Source organism: Cucurbita moschata, unplaced genomic scaffold (genome assembly GCF_002738365.1).
Source record: "Cucurbita moschata cultivar Rifu unplaced genomic scaffold, Cmos_1.0 Cmo_Scf00019, whole genome shotgun sequence".
NCBI classification, from domain to species: domain Eukaryota; kingdom Viridiplantae; phylum Streptophyta; class Magnoliopsida; order Cucurbitales; family Cucurbitaceae; genus Cucurbita; species Cucurbita moschata.
In genome coordinates this window covers 1,591,474-1,607,364 of record NW_019268535.1, presented here as the reverse complement: position 1 = coordinate 1,607,364, position 15,891 = coordinate 1,591,474, and the positions used below count along the sequence as shown (strand labels likewise).

The following is a 15,891-nucleotide window of genomic DNA, read 5'->3' as shown; positions in this document are numbered from 1 at the left end:
AAAAAAAAAAAAAAAAAAAAAAAAAAAAAAAAAAAAAAAAAAAAAAAAAAAAAAAAAAAAAAAAAAAATCTTAAAATATTAATGGAATTTTAAAAAATTTAAAGATATTTTTTAAACAAAGTCCAAATTACTTTTTTTTAAATTTTTTTTCTCATATTAAAACTTTTAAAAAATTAATGGTATTTTTGAAATAAAATGTAAAGACGAGGGGTATTTTAGTAAATTTAACATTTTTTTTTTAATAGAAATCAAATGAAAAAATAGATTGATATATATAGTAAAATTCGAAGATAATCGAGGCTAAATTGGTAAATATAAAGAAAAATTCGAATTTTCTCTCCTTTTCTTCGGAATATTTCAAAAAAAATTAAAAATTCTTAAAATATTAATGGAAATTTTAAAAAATTTAAGATACTTTTTAAACAAAGTCCAAATTACTTTTTTTTCTCATATTAAAACTTTTAAAAAATTAATGGTAATGACGAGGGGTATTTTCGTACATTTAGCATTTTTTTTTTTTTAATAGAAATCAAATGAAAAAATAGATTGATATATATAGTAAAATCCGAAGATAATCGAGGCTAAATTGGTAAATATAAAAGAAAAATTAGAAATTTCTCTCCTTTTCTTGGGAATATTAATTTTTTTATAATTATATTATAAAATTGATAATGAATTTTTACCCTGACAACGCAGTCGTGGAAATGGAGTCTGATGATGCTGGCGGCAATAGTGTTATCCTCATCGTACCACTGCTTGAGTTTCTGGTGAATGATGCGGTCAACGCCGGGGCAACTTTTCCGGTAGAATCCGTACGAAAGAAAGTCGTCGAAATCTGAAGACTCCGGCAACAGTGGAACCTCAAGGCTCGTGTATTCTTCCCCGTCATCATCGTACTCTTTGTCGGCCGACGACACCACGGCGGCTGCCTGAATTAGGAAAATAACTGACAACAAGACCACCGCTTTCATTTTTGCTCGAACCCTGTCCGTAACCCTCTTGGATACCTTCAATATATATATATATATATATATAGAGTTTTATGGGAACTACGTGATGGGCACTTTCGGAATGAGAGGAGGACGTGGCAGCATGTTCGTTTTGGTGTTTCTTCTACATCGTTGACAATTGTGATTATTTTAATGTTTTAAATCTTTTGTTTGAAGACTTTTTAAATATTTTGTTTCTTTTTAGTGATGGTTTAATTAATTAGTTTACAAATTATGGTGTGATTAAAAAAATAAAAGTCTAATTGATTCGAGGTTGGTATATACCGAAATTTCGTTATGGTCCAATTCTAACCAGTATGGATATCGGAGAATTGGTTCTATGCTTCGGGCGAAACCCATTCCCAGGGTGTGATGCGTGGTGTGACAGGACCTGGGTACATATTCACTGGGGCATGCTGATCCGCAATTACTAGCGATTCCAACTTCATGTTCCTGAGTTACAGAGAACAATCCGAACTGAGCAATCTTCATTTTCCATGATTTTAAAAAAATTATGGAGTAGTCTCGTACTGGCTAATTTAGAGGAACATCATGGGTCTATAAGTAAAAAACGAATGTTATCTCCATTAGTATGAGACATTTTGTGGAAATTAAAAGAAAAGTCATGAGAGTTTACGTTCAAAGTGGACAATATCATACTATTACGGATGTATGTGATTCCTAACATGGTATTAAAGTCATGCCAATAAAATCATGTCAAGTGTCAAACAAAAAAGTTGTGAATCTCGAAGGTGTAGTTAATAAGTAAGGAATACATCTCAATTGGTACGAGATGTAACAAAACCATGAGAGATTATGCTTAAAGTGGACAATATCATACCATTGTGGAGAGTAGTAATTCTTAACACTAGCTTCCTCCAATTCCGGGCCCATCTTTCTAGTGCAAGAGGAAGAAGTTGATATCACAATTTATATTCTCATACCTCATCACGATAGTGTCGAAGCTTCCAACTGATCCCCTGCATGTTTGGAGTTGACCTGTCTGATATCTGATGTAAACGTGACCCAAAAAAACAATGGAATCGAGTAAATGGAGATCATGGTTAAGTGTCGAACAAAAAAAGTTAGTGAATCTTCCCTAATAAAAAATTAATGGTAAGACTCTCCTTTTTATATTTTTTTAGATATTTTTTAAAATTTAAGAATATTAGAGGCGAAGTTAAAAGTTTTTTTTTAAAAAAATTAATTTAGCCTAAAATAATTAATTAATAACAAAATTAACAGATATAAAGTGATTTGATGATTAAATGCTTCTTCAATTATAATTAATGTACTTCTTTTGTCACACTCTGTTTGGACAAGGCATCTTTTTTTTATTTTTTATTATTTATTTTTTAATTTTATAAATCACTTAATTAAACTTAATTAATTAATTTGGTTTAGGTGCCTGATTTGACCTTTAATTCCCTCTTATACCTCAAACAAACAATTCATTCACGTTACCATTTTGACTTTGCTTTATTATAACTTAAAATATGAAAATCCATAATTAATTTACCATTCTAAATTTAGTTAAATTAATAAAAAAAAAAAAATTCATAAATTTTATATTTAATCTTAAAAAAATAATTCTAAATTTTTAAAATTTTCAATAATAATTTTAAAATTAATAAAATTCCAAAAATAACCTTCACCTCACCTATAAAATGTTTAATTAATACCCTCATGTTTAAAAAATACCCATAAAATTTTAAAATTTGCATTGACACTCGTTATCTTTATTAAAAGAAAATTCAAAAAATTCTAAGGATAGTATAAGAATAAAAACTGTTTATTGACACTCCATAGATTATCTCAAATTTTTTTATTGTTATTTTTTAAACTTCCCGAGTATGTTTTAAATATGTATCAACTGTAAATATATTTTTAAATTTTTTTTAAAAAAATTAAAGGTGTTTTAGAAGTTTTTTTTTTTTTTTTTTTTAATTTAAAAGTATCCATGTAACTATTAAAATCTTAACTGTATTTTTTTTATCACTTTATCAGAATTAGTTACGAAATATATTGAAATATATTTTAATATTTGTATTAATATATTGATTTGATTAGTAGTATATTTTATTGTATAGTTAATTTATATTTTTTTTATTTGTATATATTAGTTGGTAGCTTCTATCCAATGATATTTTTCATTTTTTTAACTTTGTAGTGTTAATTGAGTAATAATATTTTCAGATTTTTTCAGATATTGTGTCACACTTTTTAAATATTTTTAAAATAAAATTTAACTGTTATTATTTACTGTAAATATATTTTTTTTTAAATGTCGAGAGTATTATTGAAACTTTTGAAATTATATATCTCATTATAATCTAATTAATTAATATATATATATATATATATCAGATCAAAACATAGGTATCATGTCAGGCCGTCAAAATTATATTATTTTTATTTTAAAATGAATTAATGTGAATACTGCAAATATTCTCCATGGAACAAAGACAAGAACATAATATTCTTATTCCCTTTGCTGCTTTCTTTCTCGTGATTGAGCCATTTTGGAGACAAACTAAGGAACAATGTCTCACATTGCCATTAAAATATTAACATTAATGGAAGTTTGTGTTCAAATCGGAAGACGAGAGCTTCAAAGTCATCCGCTAGAGGTCGTTGTGTCATGTTACGCGTTTAGACATTCGAGTTGTATTTTAAGACACATATAAAAAGAAATTGGCAGCTAGCTCGTTAAGTTTCGTTTCTCTCCTGACACGATACAACAACATTCATCTTCAAAATTTTAGTAGCTCGTGCTCAGTCCATGTCACAACCCAATTTCAGACAAAGTCACTGTACATGAGCTGCATTTTCGATAAGGGTGACGTCTACCCAATGCCAGAAAATCAAAGAAGTTGGTGATCTGGGTTGTAAGGACGAGGTAAGCTCTGTACATAAAAGCCCTTCTCGATTAGAAATAAAACCCACATTAAAAATAAAAAATAAAAAATCTAAATCGTAATTGGCTATCGGCTAACAGAAAACTCACTAAGCTTCGTTTTCCTCTTGACACGATACAACAACATTCATCTTCGAATTTTCAGTAACCCATGCTCCGACATGAGCAATCCACGACACAACCCGTTCTAATACCTTCCAACAAATGAAACGATGGACGATCTAATAAAAGAATCATTAACAATAATTACTTTTTTTCTTACTTGACAAGAAATATATTAATTCCACAACTACCCTTACCTACACAATATATATTCTTCATGAGCTGTGGCTTTGTAAGGAGTTATTAGTAATTTTCCACTTTGATTGAGTGTCCCTTGGAGTGCTCCAAATTGGGTTTGTACAACCTTAATGGCCATAGTTAAAAGCTACCTACCATGGAACTTTATCTGTCATTCACTAATATAAGATGCCACAAATTAACCTTAAAAAGAATTTACAATAGTATTATTACTTTTTATCCCGCTTTTATACGCCCCTCGACTATTTTTACGGTACACAATCCTAGGTTACGAAGATATATAATTTAATTTTAGGCATATGTGTTACAATCACACTATTACGATAGCGGGACAACGATTGTGTGACATTTGTTCTAACCTAGTGAGCAAATCAGTCGTGAGAAATTTGGACTTTGCGGACAACAACGTGGGCATATGCTTGTGCCTCGAGTCAGCTTGAGAGAAATGTTTTAGAAAACGTGAGCGAAGAAATACGTCGAAAACAATTTGAAAGAAAGTAATGTTATAAGCTAAGAGCAATTAGGTATCAACAATGACTTTGATAAGCATATACCTCGAGAATGAAGAAGTGACAACTAGTCATATCCCTCTCTGGTACGTTTTGGGACATTTTAGGATTGGTGGGTGTAGACATGATTTTGATGACTGATTATACACCCCGTATTGACACAACATGAAAGACTAAAAACCTATATTGAGATGAAAGTATGCAAAATGGGTTTGAAATGGGCATGTAGCCATGAACGACATGTAACGCCCCAAGTCCACTGTTAGTAGATATTGTTCTCTTTGGATTTTCCCTTTCGGGCTTTCACTTAAAGTTTTTAAAACACATCTACTCGAGAGGTTTACACACCCTGCTTTGTTTCCCTCTACAACCGATGTAGGATTTCACTATTCACCCCTTTCAGGGTTCAGCGTCCTTGCTAGCACTCGTTCCTCTCTCCAATTGATATCCCCTCTCCAATTGATGTGGGATCTCACACATTATGTCCTAGACAAGCATGACTGGGACACTGAGCAACATGCTTAGGACAAGCATAACCGTGATATATAGCAATCATGACTTGCATAAAACTCAACTTGTCTTTAGAACACGACAACTTACGATGTGAACGATTAAAGATTTGAATTCCACCGACAAACAAAATCGAACAAAATAGATAACCAATAATACGAGCCACTAAAAACTTGTCTTTGAAGAGTTATTGAAGAAGGTCAAAAGAGAAAGGTAAACGAAAGAGAAATATCAGGTTTTTACGTACCAAGATGATCATATATATATAATATCAATGGAGTAAAAGCATGGAATATGAACAACAGGGCAAAAACCAGAACAAGACACGAAGGTTTGGTAGGATCAAGCCAACAAAAGTGTTTAAAACTCCTAATAATTGCAGATTCTCCTCTCTGTTTTCAATGTTTTCTGAACTGCGTGGGGAAGTAATGAAATTTTGTGGGACAACCTTTGACTTCTTCGAAAGCTGCTGATTTTGAAGTTCATACTCTAAGCCAATCAGGTTCAAACTGTTCATAATTGGAGCTTCAACAGCTCACTTTCTCTCCAGAGTTGGTTTTCACTCCATTTTTCAGCTAACACATCAAAACAAGCAAATCCACCATCCTTCTGACTCTGCTTTTTGACCTTCGCCTCATTCTATTTATTATTATGGAATTATGAAAGCAGAGGTGTACTTATCTTGTTCTGATCTTCTCTTGGAATTTGAGCATCTGAAATGATGAAGAATTAATGGCACAGTAGAAATCCGCCGGTCATTTATGGCAGCGCTGCCGCCATTATTATCAGCTGAGTTCGAGAAATCAGAGCCTCCTCTGTTCCATGCAGCGCCGTTCTTTGCCACTTCCCGTTCTTCACCACGCGTCGTTCCATAAGCACCGCCCAAGGTTCAACTCTTTTGAAAGTATTTAGTTTGGATCATCTCTTGGAAGGTATTGAAGAACAGAGTATGGCTGATTGTGCTCTGTTTTTGCCGTTTGTTTTTGTGCTCTGTTTTTTTGTTTGCTCTGTTCAATATGGGTTCGTTTTGTGTGATGATGGGTCGAGTTTAAACGTGCTTTTGGAGATAAAGAAGTCATTTGTGGCGGACCCAGATAATGTTTTGGTGGATTGGTCTGAGAGGAATCCGGATTTTTGCAGTTGGAGAGGCGTTTCTTGTGGGTCTGACACGGTGGGTGGCTCTGCTCAAGTGGTGGGGTTGAACCTTTCTGACTCGTCGCTGGGTGGGTCTATATCACCGGCAGTCGGTAGGCTGCGGAACCTTCTCCACCTTGATCTTTCGAGCAACGGATTAATAGGTCCCATTCCAACAAATCTCTCAAAGCTTAATTCGTTGGAATCTTTGCTGCTTTTCTCTAACAAACTCAGTGGGTCGATTCCGTCTGAGCTGGGCTCGCTGACGAGTCTAAGAATAATGCGAATCGGTGACAACGAACTTACCGGTTCCATTCCCGCTTCGTTTGGGAATCTTGCAAATTTGGTTACTCTTGGTTTGGCATCGTGTAGTCTTAGCGGTTTGATACCTACAGAGCTTGGACGGCTCGGCGGAATGGAGGATTTGGTTCTGCAGCAAAATCAACTCGAGGGTCCGATTCCGGGGGAGCTCGGGAACTGTTCGAGCCTTGTTGTCTTCACTGCTTCTGGTAACAATCTCAATGGATCGATACCGAAGCAACTGGGTCGTCTTCAGAATCTCCAAATTTTGAACCTCGCCAACAATACTCTCTCCGGCGAGATTCCGGTGGAGCTTGGGGAGCTCAGTCAGCTTGTTTATTTGAATCTAATGGGAAACAAACTCGTGGGTTTAATTCCAATTTCATTTGCTGAATTGGGTAATCTCCGGACTTTGGATATATCCATGAACGAGCTCACGGGGGGAATTCCAGAGGAGTTGGGGAATATGGGGAGCTTGGTGTTCTTGGTTCTGTCGAACAATCATCTTTCCGGTGTCATTCCGGGAAAGTTGTGTTCTAATACTTCTAGTTTAGAGAATCTGATGCTATCTCAGATGCGAATCTCCGGCGATATTCCGGCCGAGTTGATTCAGTGCCGATCACTAACGCGTATCGATTTATCTAACAATAGACTAAACGGATCGATTCCGGATGAGTTTTATGAACTAAGCGGCTTGACTGATATTCTCCTTCATAACAACAGCTTAGTCGGCACAATTTCGCCGGCGATTGCAAACCTCAGCAATGCCAAGACTCTGGCTCTGTATCACAACAATCTTCACGGCGATCTCCCTCGGGAGATCGGCATGCTCGAAGAACTTGAAATTCTGTATCTATACGACAATCAGCTATCTGGGAAGATCCCTTTCGAGCTCGGGAATTGTTCGAACTTACAGATGGTTGATTTCTTCGGGAATCGTTTCAATGGCGAGATTCCGGTGAGTATCGGAAGATTAAGGGAACTGAATTTCCTTCATCTCCGGCAGAACGAACTCGACGGTAGAATTCCGGCGACTTTGGGGAACTGCCATAAACTGACGATTCTAGACCTGGCGGACAATCGTCTCTCCGGTGGGGTTCCTTCAACATTTGGATTCCTTGAAGCTCTGGAACAGCTCATGCTTTACAACAACTCTCTTGAAGGTAATCTTCCAAATTCATTGATCAATTTATCAAATCTTACGAGAATCAATCTTTCTAGGAACAGATTGAATGGTAGCATTGCTTCATTGTGTTCTTCCCGTTTTCTTCTTTCTTTTGATCTTACAAACAATGAATTCGACGGCGGAATTCCTCCCCAATTGGGAAACTCCTCCTCCCTTGAGCGGCTGAGATTAGGAAACAATCAGTTTTCCGGCGACATTCCGCCGGAATTGGGGAACATTCATGAACTGTCTTTGCTGGATTTATCTGAGAATTCCCTTACTGGGTCTGTTCCTGATGAGCTTTCTTCGTGTAAGAAACTGACCCATCTTGATCTTAATGATAATCTTCTCTCTGGAACTATACCAATGTGGCTCGGTGGATTGCCTGAATTGGGTGAGCTTAAGCTCTCTCTCAATCGGTTCACTGGTCCATTGCCTTTGGAGCTTTTCAATTGTTCTAGCCTGATTGTGCTATCTCTTAATGGGAATCTCTTGAATGGAACATTGCCGATGGAAATCGGTAACCTCGTGTCGCTTAACGTCCTCGACCTTGAAGATAATCGGTTTTTCGGTCCGATTCCTTCTGGTATCGGTAAGGTAAGCAAATTGTTTGAGCTTCGTCTGTCGAGGAACGGTTTCGATGGGGAAATCCCAGCTGAGATTTTGCAGTTACAGAATCTTCAGAGCATATTGGATCTTAGTTACAATAATCTGACAGGTGAGATTCCGTTCTCTATTGCTCGGCTGTCCAAACTCGAAGCGCTTGATCTATCTCACAACGAGCTTACCGGAGAAGTCCCTCCGGATGTTAGTAAGATGAGCAGCTTGAGCAAGCTTAACCTTGCTTACAACAAGCTAGAGGGAAGATTGGACAAGGAATTCTCTCACTGGTCGGCTAATGTATTCGAAGGAAACGTTCGACTTTGTGGAGGTCCTCTTCGCCATTGCGGCAAAGCTTCCACGGGAGGGTCGGGTTTAAGCGAAGGGGCAATCATCGCCATATCGGCTGTTTCGACATTGGCGGGAATGGCGATTCTAGTGTTTACGGTCACCCTTCTGTATAAACACAATCAAGAAACTTTCAAAAGATGGAGTGAAGTCAACTGCATTTGTTCATCTAATTCGTCCCAAGCGCAGAGAAGACCACTTTTCCATAACCCGGGTGGAAATCGAGATTTTCGATGGGAGGAAATTATGGAGGCGACGAACAATTTAAGCGATGATTTCATTATCGGCTCGGGGGGCTCTGGAACGATCTATCGAGCTGAATTGCTCACCGGCGAAACCGTTGCTGTCAAGAAAATATCGTGCAAAGACGATCTTTTATCTAATAAAAGCTTCGTACGAGAGGTAAAGACACTTGGAAGGATCAAGCATAGGCATCTAGTGAAGCTGCTCGGGTACTGCATCAACCGAGGAGATGGCTCGAGTCTGTTAATTTACGATTACATGGAGAACGGAAGCGTTTGGGACTGGCTGCACGAGCGACTCATCAATGGGAAGAAGAAAAGGAAGCTGGATTGGGAGACAAGGTTCAAGGTTGCTGTTGGGTTAGCTCAGGCAGTGGAGTATCTTCACCATGATTGTTTGCCTAAGATCATCCATAGGGACATCAAATCGAGCAACATCCTTCTCGATTCGAATATGGAGCCACATTTGGGGGATTTCGGGCTAGCCAAAGCCCTCGTCGAGAATTACGACACCGACACAGAATCGAAAACATGGTTTGCTGGTTCTTACGGCTACATAGCTCCAGGTAACGCTGTTTTTATTCACTCGATTTCGATACGTGCAGTATTTGTTAGCTGATGAAATACATTTCTATTTCCTAGAATATGCTTATTCTCTGCAAGCAACAGAAAAGAGCGATGTTTATAGCCTCGGAATCGTACTGATGGAGCTCGCAAGTGGCAAGATGCCTACCGATGAAGCTTTCGGGGTCGATATGGACATGGTAAGGTGGGTGGAGGCACGCATTGAAACGCAAAATGTTGCTGATAGGGAGGAGTTGATCGACCCGTGTTTGAAGCCGATGTCACCCCACGAAGAATCCGCAGCCTTCCAAGTGCTTGAGATAGCTCTGCTTTGCACGAAAACTGCCCCGCAAGAACGACCAGCATCTCGGCGAGTTTGCGATCAGCTCCAGCACGTTTATAATCCCAGAACGCTCGATTACAAGAAGAAGCAGACGGATCCATATGCTTGAGAAATTTATGATGTCCATAGATGAAAGTAAATGTGTACTAATTTATCACATAGCAGATTTACAGTTCATTTGAATAAGCTTTCATGGTTTAGTGATCAAATGAATTAGATCATTTCTAAGCAGAGTTCATTGCTGAAGCACTGTTTTGGGCTTCCATGAAGGCGTTGAACTCCGCCCTTCCATTGCATGATCAAGGGGTGATGCAAGAAGCTGGCGAGGATGGCCTTGAAGGAGACGATGAACATCGATGATGAGTCGATTCATGCGAGTTTAGACTAATTACGTTGAGTTGTTGCTTTGTAATTCTAAGACGTAGTTACTAGTGCATTTTCCTCGTACTATTTGTTATCAAAGAACGAGTCGTGAACAAAATATTCTTTACAAGGGTGTGATTTTTTTTTCGAACGGATGTGTTTTAAAACCTTGAGGGGAAGCTTAAAAGAGAAAGTTCAAAAAGGATTATATCAGTTAGCGGTGCGCTTACGTCGTTGAGGCGGTGTGCAAATAAGGACGTTAGACCCTGAATGAGCGTGAACTGTGAGATCACATATCGATTGGAATGGGGAAACCAAGGTGTGGAAATTGTTCCTGTGTTTTTTAAAATCACGAGATGTGTGACACGTAACGGGGCCAAAACAGATGCTGTGTGATACGTAACGGGGCCAAAACAGATGCGGTGTGATACGTAACGGGGCCAAAATAGATGTGGTGTGATACGTAACGGGCCAAAACCGATACGATGTGATACGTAACGAGCCAAAAGAGATAATATCTGTTGCAGCATGTGTTCCAACCTAAGATGAGTGCTCTCCTCTTACTTCTCCGGAGCATCTAGTAGCACGGCTGAGACAACAATGGGTTCTCTACCCCTACGAGGATGGATCGACATAAATTTTGAGAATTCAAGAGGTCACGATGAGATGAACTGTTTATCATCACGATAGGTGTCAAGTGGAAGTGATACGAGGATGGATCGACATAAGTTTTGAGAATTCAAGAGGTCACGATGATCGCGATAGGTGTCAAGTGGAACTACAGTGATGTATGCATATGTAGCTGAGACATCTTAACCTTGTTCGGTAGACTTGAACATTGAACAGATTTGAACGTTGTTCGTACTTGATTAAATTAATACCAATCAACCCAATTCTTTGACCTAATTCGAAAAAGGAGTAAAAAAAAAAATGTAAAACTCTTCCTACCGGCAACCGGCAACCGGCAACCGGCAACCGGCAACCGGCTAGCTTTATAAGAAAAGAAATGGGCCTTCATTCCAAATCCAAAGAAACAAAGCCCATTTAATAGAGTGAAGGAGACCAGACCAGACAAGTCATCATTATTGAGGAAGTTGACTACGTGGCGAACATCCATTGGCTCCTTTCACGTGGAACGAGATTTGATTGGTGGAAACAACGCACTTGAAAGTTCATCGAGATCTATTAATATGGAAATTTAGAAATGAGGGCGGAGAAGATTAGCCGGACTGTTCTGAAATGTTTTGAGATAGTTCTGTTCTTCTCATCGGGATCTAATCGTGTAAGGCTGAACAGAGTTTAGGGTTTCAGATCCAGAAGATGAAGGCGTTTCCTTTAGGATTAGCCGCGTTTTTGCTTGTTCTTTCCCTTTCACTTGTTCAGCTCCGTGCATCGGACGATGAGGTATTCTGTTTGAGCTTGAATTGAGATCTAATTGTTTTTTTTTTTCTTCGACATTTGAAACTCCTGTTGGAATGTCTAATTTTCTTTTCTCCTGTTTTTATGGAGTTCAGATCTTCTACGAGTCCTTCGACGAGAGTTTTGAAGGGCGCTGGATCGTGTCCGAGAAGAGTGAATATCAAGGTTATTTTCCGTTCTGATCATTTTCTGAAAATATTCCTTGATCCTTTAATCGTTGTATGTACTGAATTGTTTCTAGCTGGATGTGTATATTGCTTGATCTGTTTGTACAATTACTTGATGGTTGTTGGATATTCTTTCCTTTTTTCGTTTTGAGTTGTTATCTCATTTGATAATTCGTATCTTGAGACATCATTTCGATCAATGACATGAATAAAAGAAAATATAGACCTTCGCAATTATCTACGTTGAATTAACATTTGAGCAGTTTTGTGTCTTTGACGATTTCATCTTAATGGATAATTGTTTCTCTCGAGGCATTTGCATGATCAAACTTTGTGTAAGGTAGTTGGATGGAGTCCATCATTAGCTAATTGCGAACAGTTTTCTTTGGCTTTAAATCAAGATTGAGCAGTTAATGGCATTAAGATGGTGGAATAAGGATTATAGATATGTAGTTTTGGACGCGAGTTGATAGGCGTTCTTTTGTGTTCTATAGGTGTCTGGAAGCACTCTAAGAGTGAAGGACATGATGATTACGGGCTTCTAGTGAGTGAGAAGGCAAGGAAATACGCCATTGTGAAAGAGCTAGAAAAGCCAGAGAGTCTAAAGGACGGAACTGTGGTTCTTCAGTTTGAGACTCGCCTACAAAATGGGCTTGAATGTGGTGGTGCCTATCTGAAATACCTCCGGCCTCAAGATGCCGGATGGAAGGCTAAAGAGTTCGATAATGAATCTCCTTACTCAATCATGTTTGGACCTGACAAATGCGGGGCCACTAACAAGGTGCACTTCATCTTCAAGCATAAGAATCCCAAAACAGGGGAGTACGTTGAGCATCATCTAAAGAATCCTCCTTCAGTTCCAGCTGACAAATTGTCCCATGTTTACACTGCCATTTTTGAATCTGGCAATGATGTTCGCATTCTCGTTGATGGGAGTGAGAAGAAGAAGGCCAATTTCCTTTCGGAGGATGATTTTGAGCCTCCACTGATTCCTGCCAAGACAATTCCTGATCCAGACGACAAGAAGCCTGAGGATTGGGATGAGAGAGCTAAAATTCCCGATCCCAATGCAGTGAAGCCAGATGATTGGGATGAGGATGCTCCAGTGGAAATTGTAGATGAGGAAGCTGTAAAGCCTGATGGATGGCTAGATGATGAGCCTGAAGAGATTGATGATCCAGAGGCCACCAAGCCAGAAGACTGGGATGATGAAGAGGATGGTGAATGGGAGGCACCACGGATCGATAACCCGAAATGTGAGATAGCTCCTGGTTGTGGTGAATGGAAGAAACCAATGAAGAGGAACCCTGAATACAAGGGTAAGTGGCACGCCCCAGAAATCGACAATCCTAGCTACAAGGGAATTTGGAAGCCTAGACAGATTCCCAACCCCAGCTACTTCGAAATTGAAAAACCCGACTTCGAGCCCGTGGCTGCAATTGGAATTGAGATCTGGACAATGCAAGATGGTATCTTGTTTGACAACATTTTGATCGCCAAAGACGAGAAACTCGCTAGTTCATACCGCGACACCAAATGGAAGCCGAAGTTCAAAGTCGAGGAAGAGAAACAGAAGGCCGAGGAAGCAGCTGCTGCTGGTCCAGATGCCCTCGCAAAATATCAGGTATGGATACCATCAAAGTTATAACCTTTTGCCATTGATAGATAGCGTTCTGACTCATACCTGGTTCTTGCGACTACCCTGCAGAAGAAAGTCTTTGATTTGCTATACAAGGCCGCAGATATCCCATTCCTCAGTCACTACAAGTCAAAAATACTTGTAAGTGAGCTAACGTGCTGTCTGTCGTCCTCTGCATTTATGATGTGGGCAATATATATAGTGATTGATGTATGTATGTATGCATGCAGGATGTCATTGAAAAGGGAGAGAAGCAACCAAACCTCACCATTGGGATCATAGTCTCTGTAATTGTGGTTTTCTTCACAATCTTCTTGAGGATAATCTTCGGAGGAAAGAAGCAGCAACCGGTGGGTGCCAAATTTATTATTCTCGCCTACAAATTCGGGGCGCGAATGGCGTAGTATAGGATTTACGATTTACGTTTATTGTTTGTGTGTGCAGGCAAAAAGAGAGGAGAAGAGTGCGAGCACGAGTGCAGCAGCTGCAGAGAGTTCGAACGATCAAAGTAGCAGCGGCGGAGAAAAGGAAGGAGAAGAGAAGGAAGAGGGTGTTGCTGCGGCGCCCGCTCGCCGGAGGTCAGGTGCTAGGAGAGATAATTAGAAGAGGGAAGGATGTGGAAGGTGTTTTGTTCTTGAAAGAAATTAGTAGTTGTGATTGTACGCTGATTCCTGATTTTTTTTTTTTTTTTTTTTTGCCCCTTTTAGTCTCTGGAGTATACTATTTTGAAGGTTAGATATGAGATGTTGCCCGGTGTTGTTATGAACACTTGGGGGGCTGGATGAGACTGGGAGATTTTTTTAGGAAAAGAAAATGTTTTGGATCTCTCTATTTTTTTTTTTAAAATTTTATTCCTCTTTACTGCTTTTTATTTTTTCTTTTTTGTTCCTTGATTTGCTTTTATGAGATGTTTATGAGATGCTACAGGGTTGGTTGTATCTTTTTCGGTAGTTTAATTATAGAAACTATATGGTTAAATGTGTAATGAAAGGATTTGTGTTGATCTAGGTGAGTTGACCGTTGAGTGTAAAATTCTAGTCGTTGAGTGTAAAATTCTAGTCGTTGAGTGTAAAATTCTAGTCGTTGAGTGTAAAATTCTAGTTAGGCTTAATTTACACTAGAGATTAAAGAGTGTAAAAGCGTTGCGAAGATGTTTTTTGGGCACTAATGGGACGTTTTTTGGGCACTAATTTTCGTTGGCTTTTATTATTAATAAAAGCAACATGTTAGATGATGCATTCTTGGTATGGAATATTCTATGGCAAATTAAGCAATCAAGTTTAAGGTAAGAATTTGGTTGGTCGGATTTTTTTTTTCTTTGCTATCGATGATTGATTCAGAACTTAATTATATTATTAACTTAAACTATTTATAAAATATGGGGTCATCCCTTTCTCTTGACGGACTACTGATTTGGAGGAAAGAACTTATCTGGAAGAAAGGGGCCTAGTTCTTTAAAACTCTCGAGTGTCGTCATTTTGTATAGGAGCTCCGCCTATTTGATCCGCCCCGGTGGAATTATCTTGTTTGGAGATCTTTCTTATAGTATCTTACATTCTGATAAAGAATTCGAAAAAGAAGCATTTAGAGATCTTTCTTATAGTATCTTACATTCTGATAAAGAATTCGAAAAAGAAGCATTTAGACGCGTTGCATTCTCAGTCGATAAAGAATTCGAAAAAGAGCGAAGAATGTCTCGATAATAAATGAAAATTTTGAAGGGGAAAAATAGAAAAAAAAAAAAAAAATAATAAATTAAATTGAGATTAAAAATATTATGAATGAAGAAATTGGGAAATAGATTGGGGTGCACAGATTTTCTGTGGCCACGGCGTTGTTGTTGGATTGAAGAAGAGATGATAAACAGAAGAGCCCGCCGTGATGTGGCGAAGTTTCACGAGACGACGCCTACATTTTTGGTTTAATGGAGAGTGGAGTCATGGGTTCTCTATTTCACGACGCTGATTAAACGCTCACCTCCTAATTCCTCTCTGCATCCACCACTCTTACTCTTTCAAGCTCCATTTCGTGCTTTGAATGATTTCGAAAACCTGTTCAAGATTCCGAATGGTGGGCGTTTGAGAGCTCTGGAAGTTATGGGTGCCGATTCGAATTCTAGCGATGATTATAACAACTCAGTTGGATGGAACAGAGCTGGGGGTTTGATTATGAAGACTTTGGTACTGGTCGGAGGCGCCCTTTTCCTCAAACGTCTTACTAAGTCCACGACGCGATGGGATCATGCCCGCTCCGTTTCTCAGTCTCTTTCCGGCGAGAAGGTTTCTGTTCTCTGCCTCCTCGCGAATCCCCAATTTCTTTGTTCTGAATTTCTTCTTTTCTTGTTTTTTTTTTTTTTTTTTTTTTTTTTTTTTTTTTTTTTTT

The 15,891-nt window shown here is 38.4% G+C and overlaps 4 protein-coding genes across 8 annotated transcripts in view; 3 read left to right on the top strand and 1 right to left on the bottom strand.

Moving 5' to 3' along the window:
* The window catches only part of LOC111456981 (peroxidase 7-like), a 3,938-nt gene extending 2,936 nt beyond the window's left edge, over nucleotides 1-1,002 (bottom strand). Inside the window, exon 1 of the mRNA XM_023099069.1 lies at nucleotides 684-1,002. Within this exon, the coding sequence (XP_022954837.1) occupies nucleotides 684-971 (288 nt within the window). The 5' untranslated portion in view covers nucleotides 972-1,002. The remainder of the gene's footprint in view (nucleotides 1-683) is intronic.
* Nucleotides 1,003-5,904: 4,902 nt separating this feature from the next.
* LOC111456868 (LRR receptor-like serine/threonine-protein kinase GSO1) lies at nucleotides 5,905-10,131 on the top strand. The gene is made up of 2 exons (XM_023098913.1): nucleotides 5,905-9,580; nucleotides 9,657-10,131. Exons 1-2 carry the CDS (start codon nucleotides 6,175-6,177, stop codon nucleotides 10,028-10,030), a joined length of 3,780 nt encoding a protein of 1,259 aa, XP_022954681.1. The 5' UTR covers nucleotides 5,905-6,174; the 3' UTR covers nucleotides 10,031-10,131.
* A 1,362-nt stretch (nucleotides 10,132-11,493) lies between these two features.
* Nucleotides 11,494-14,340, top strand: LOC111456869 (calnexin homolog). Its single transcript, XM_023098914.1, has 6 exons — nucleotides 11,494-11,688; nucleotides 11,799-11,868; nucleotides 12,365-13,494; nucleotides 13,579-13,650; nucleotides 13,740-13,859; nucleotides 13,954-14,340. Exons 1-6 carry the CDS (start codon nucleotides 11,605-11,607, stop codon nucleotides 14,110-14,112), a joined length of 1,635 nt encoding a protein of 544 aa, XP_022954682.1. The 5' UTR covers nucleotides 11,494-11,604; the 3' UTR covers nucleotides 14,113-14,340.
* Nucleotides 14,341-15,297: 957 nt separating this feature from the next.
* The window catches only part of LOC111456870 (chromophore lyase CRL, chloroplastic-like), a 5,076-nt gene continuing 4,482 nt past the window's right edge, over nucleotides 15,298-15,891 (top strand). For 4 of the 5 annotated variants that reach the window (XR_002712828.1, XR_002712829.1, XM_023098916.1 and 1 more), the window contains exon 1: nucleotides 15,298-15,788. Coding sequence is in view for 3 of the 5 variants with exons in the window: in XM_023098916.1 (XP_022954684.1) it covers nucleotides 15,606-15,788 (183 nt within the window). In the remaining 2 variants the exon portion in view is untranslated. The remainder of the gene's footprint in view (nucleotides 15,789-15,891) is intronic. The other variant, XM_023098917.1, reaches the window with a different exon arrangement.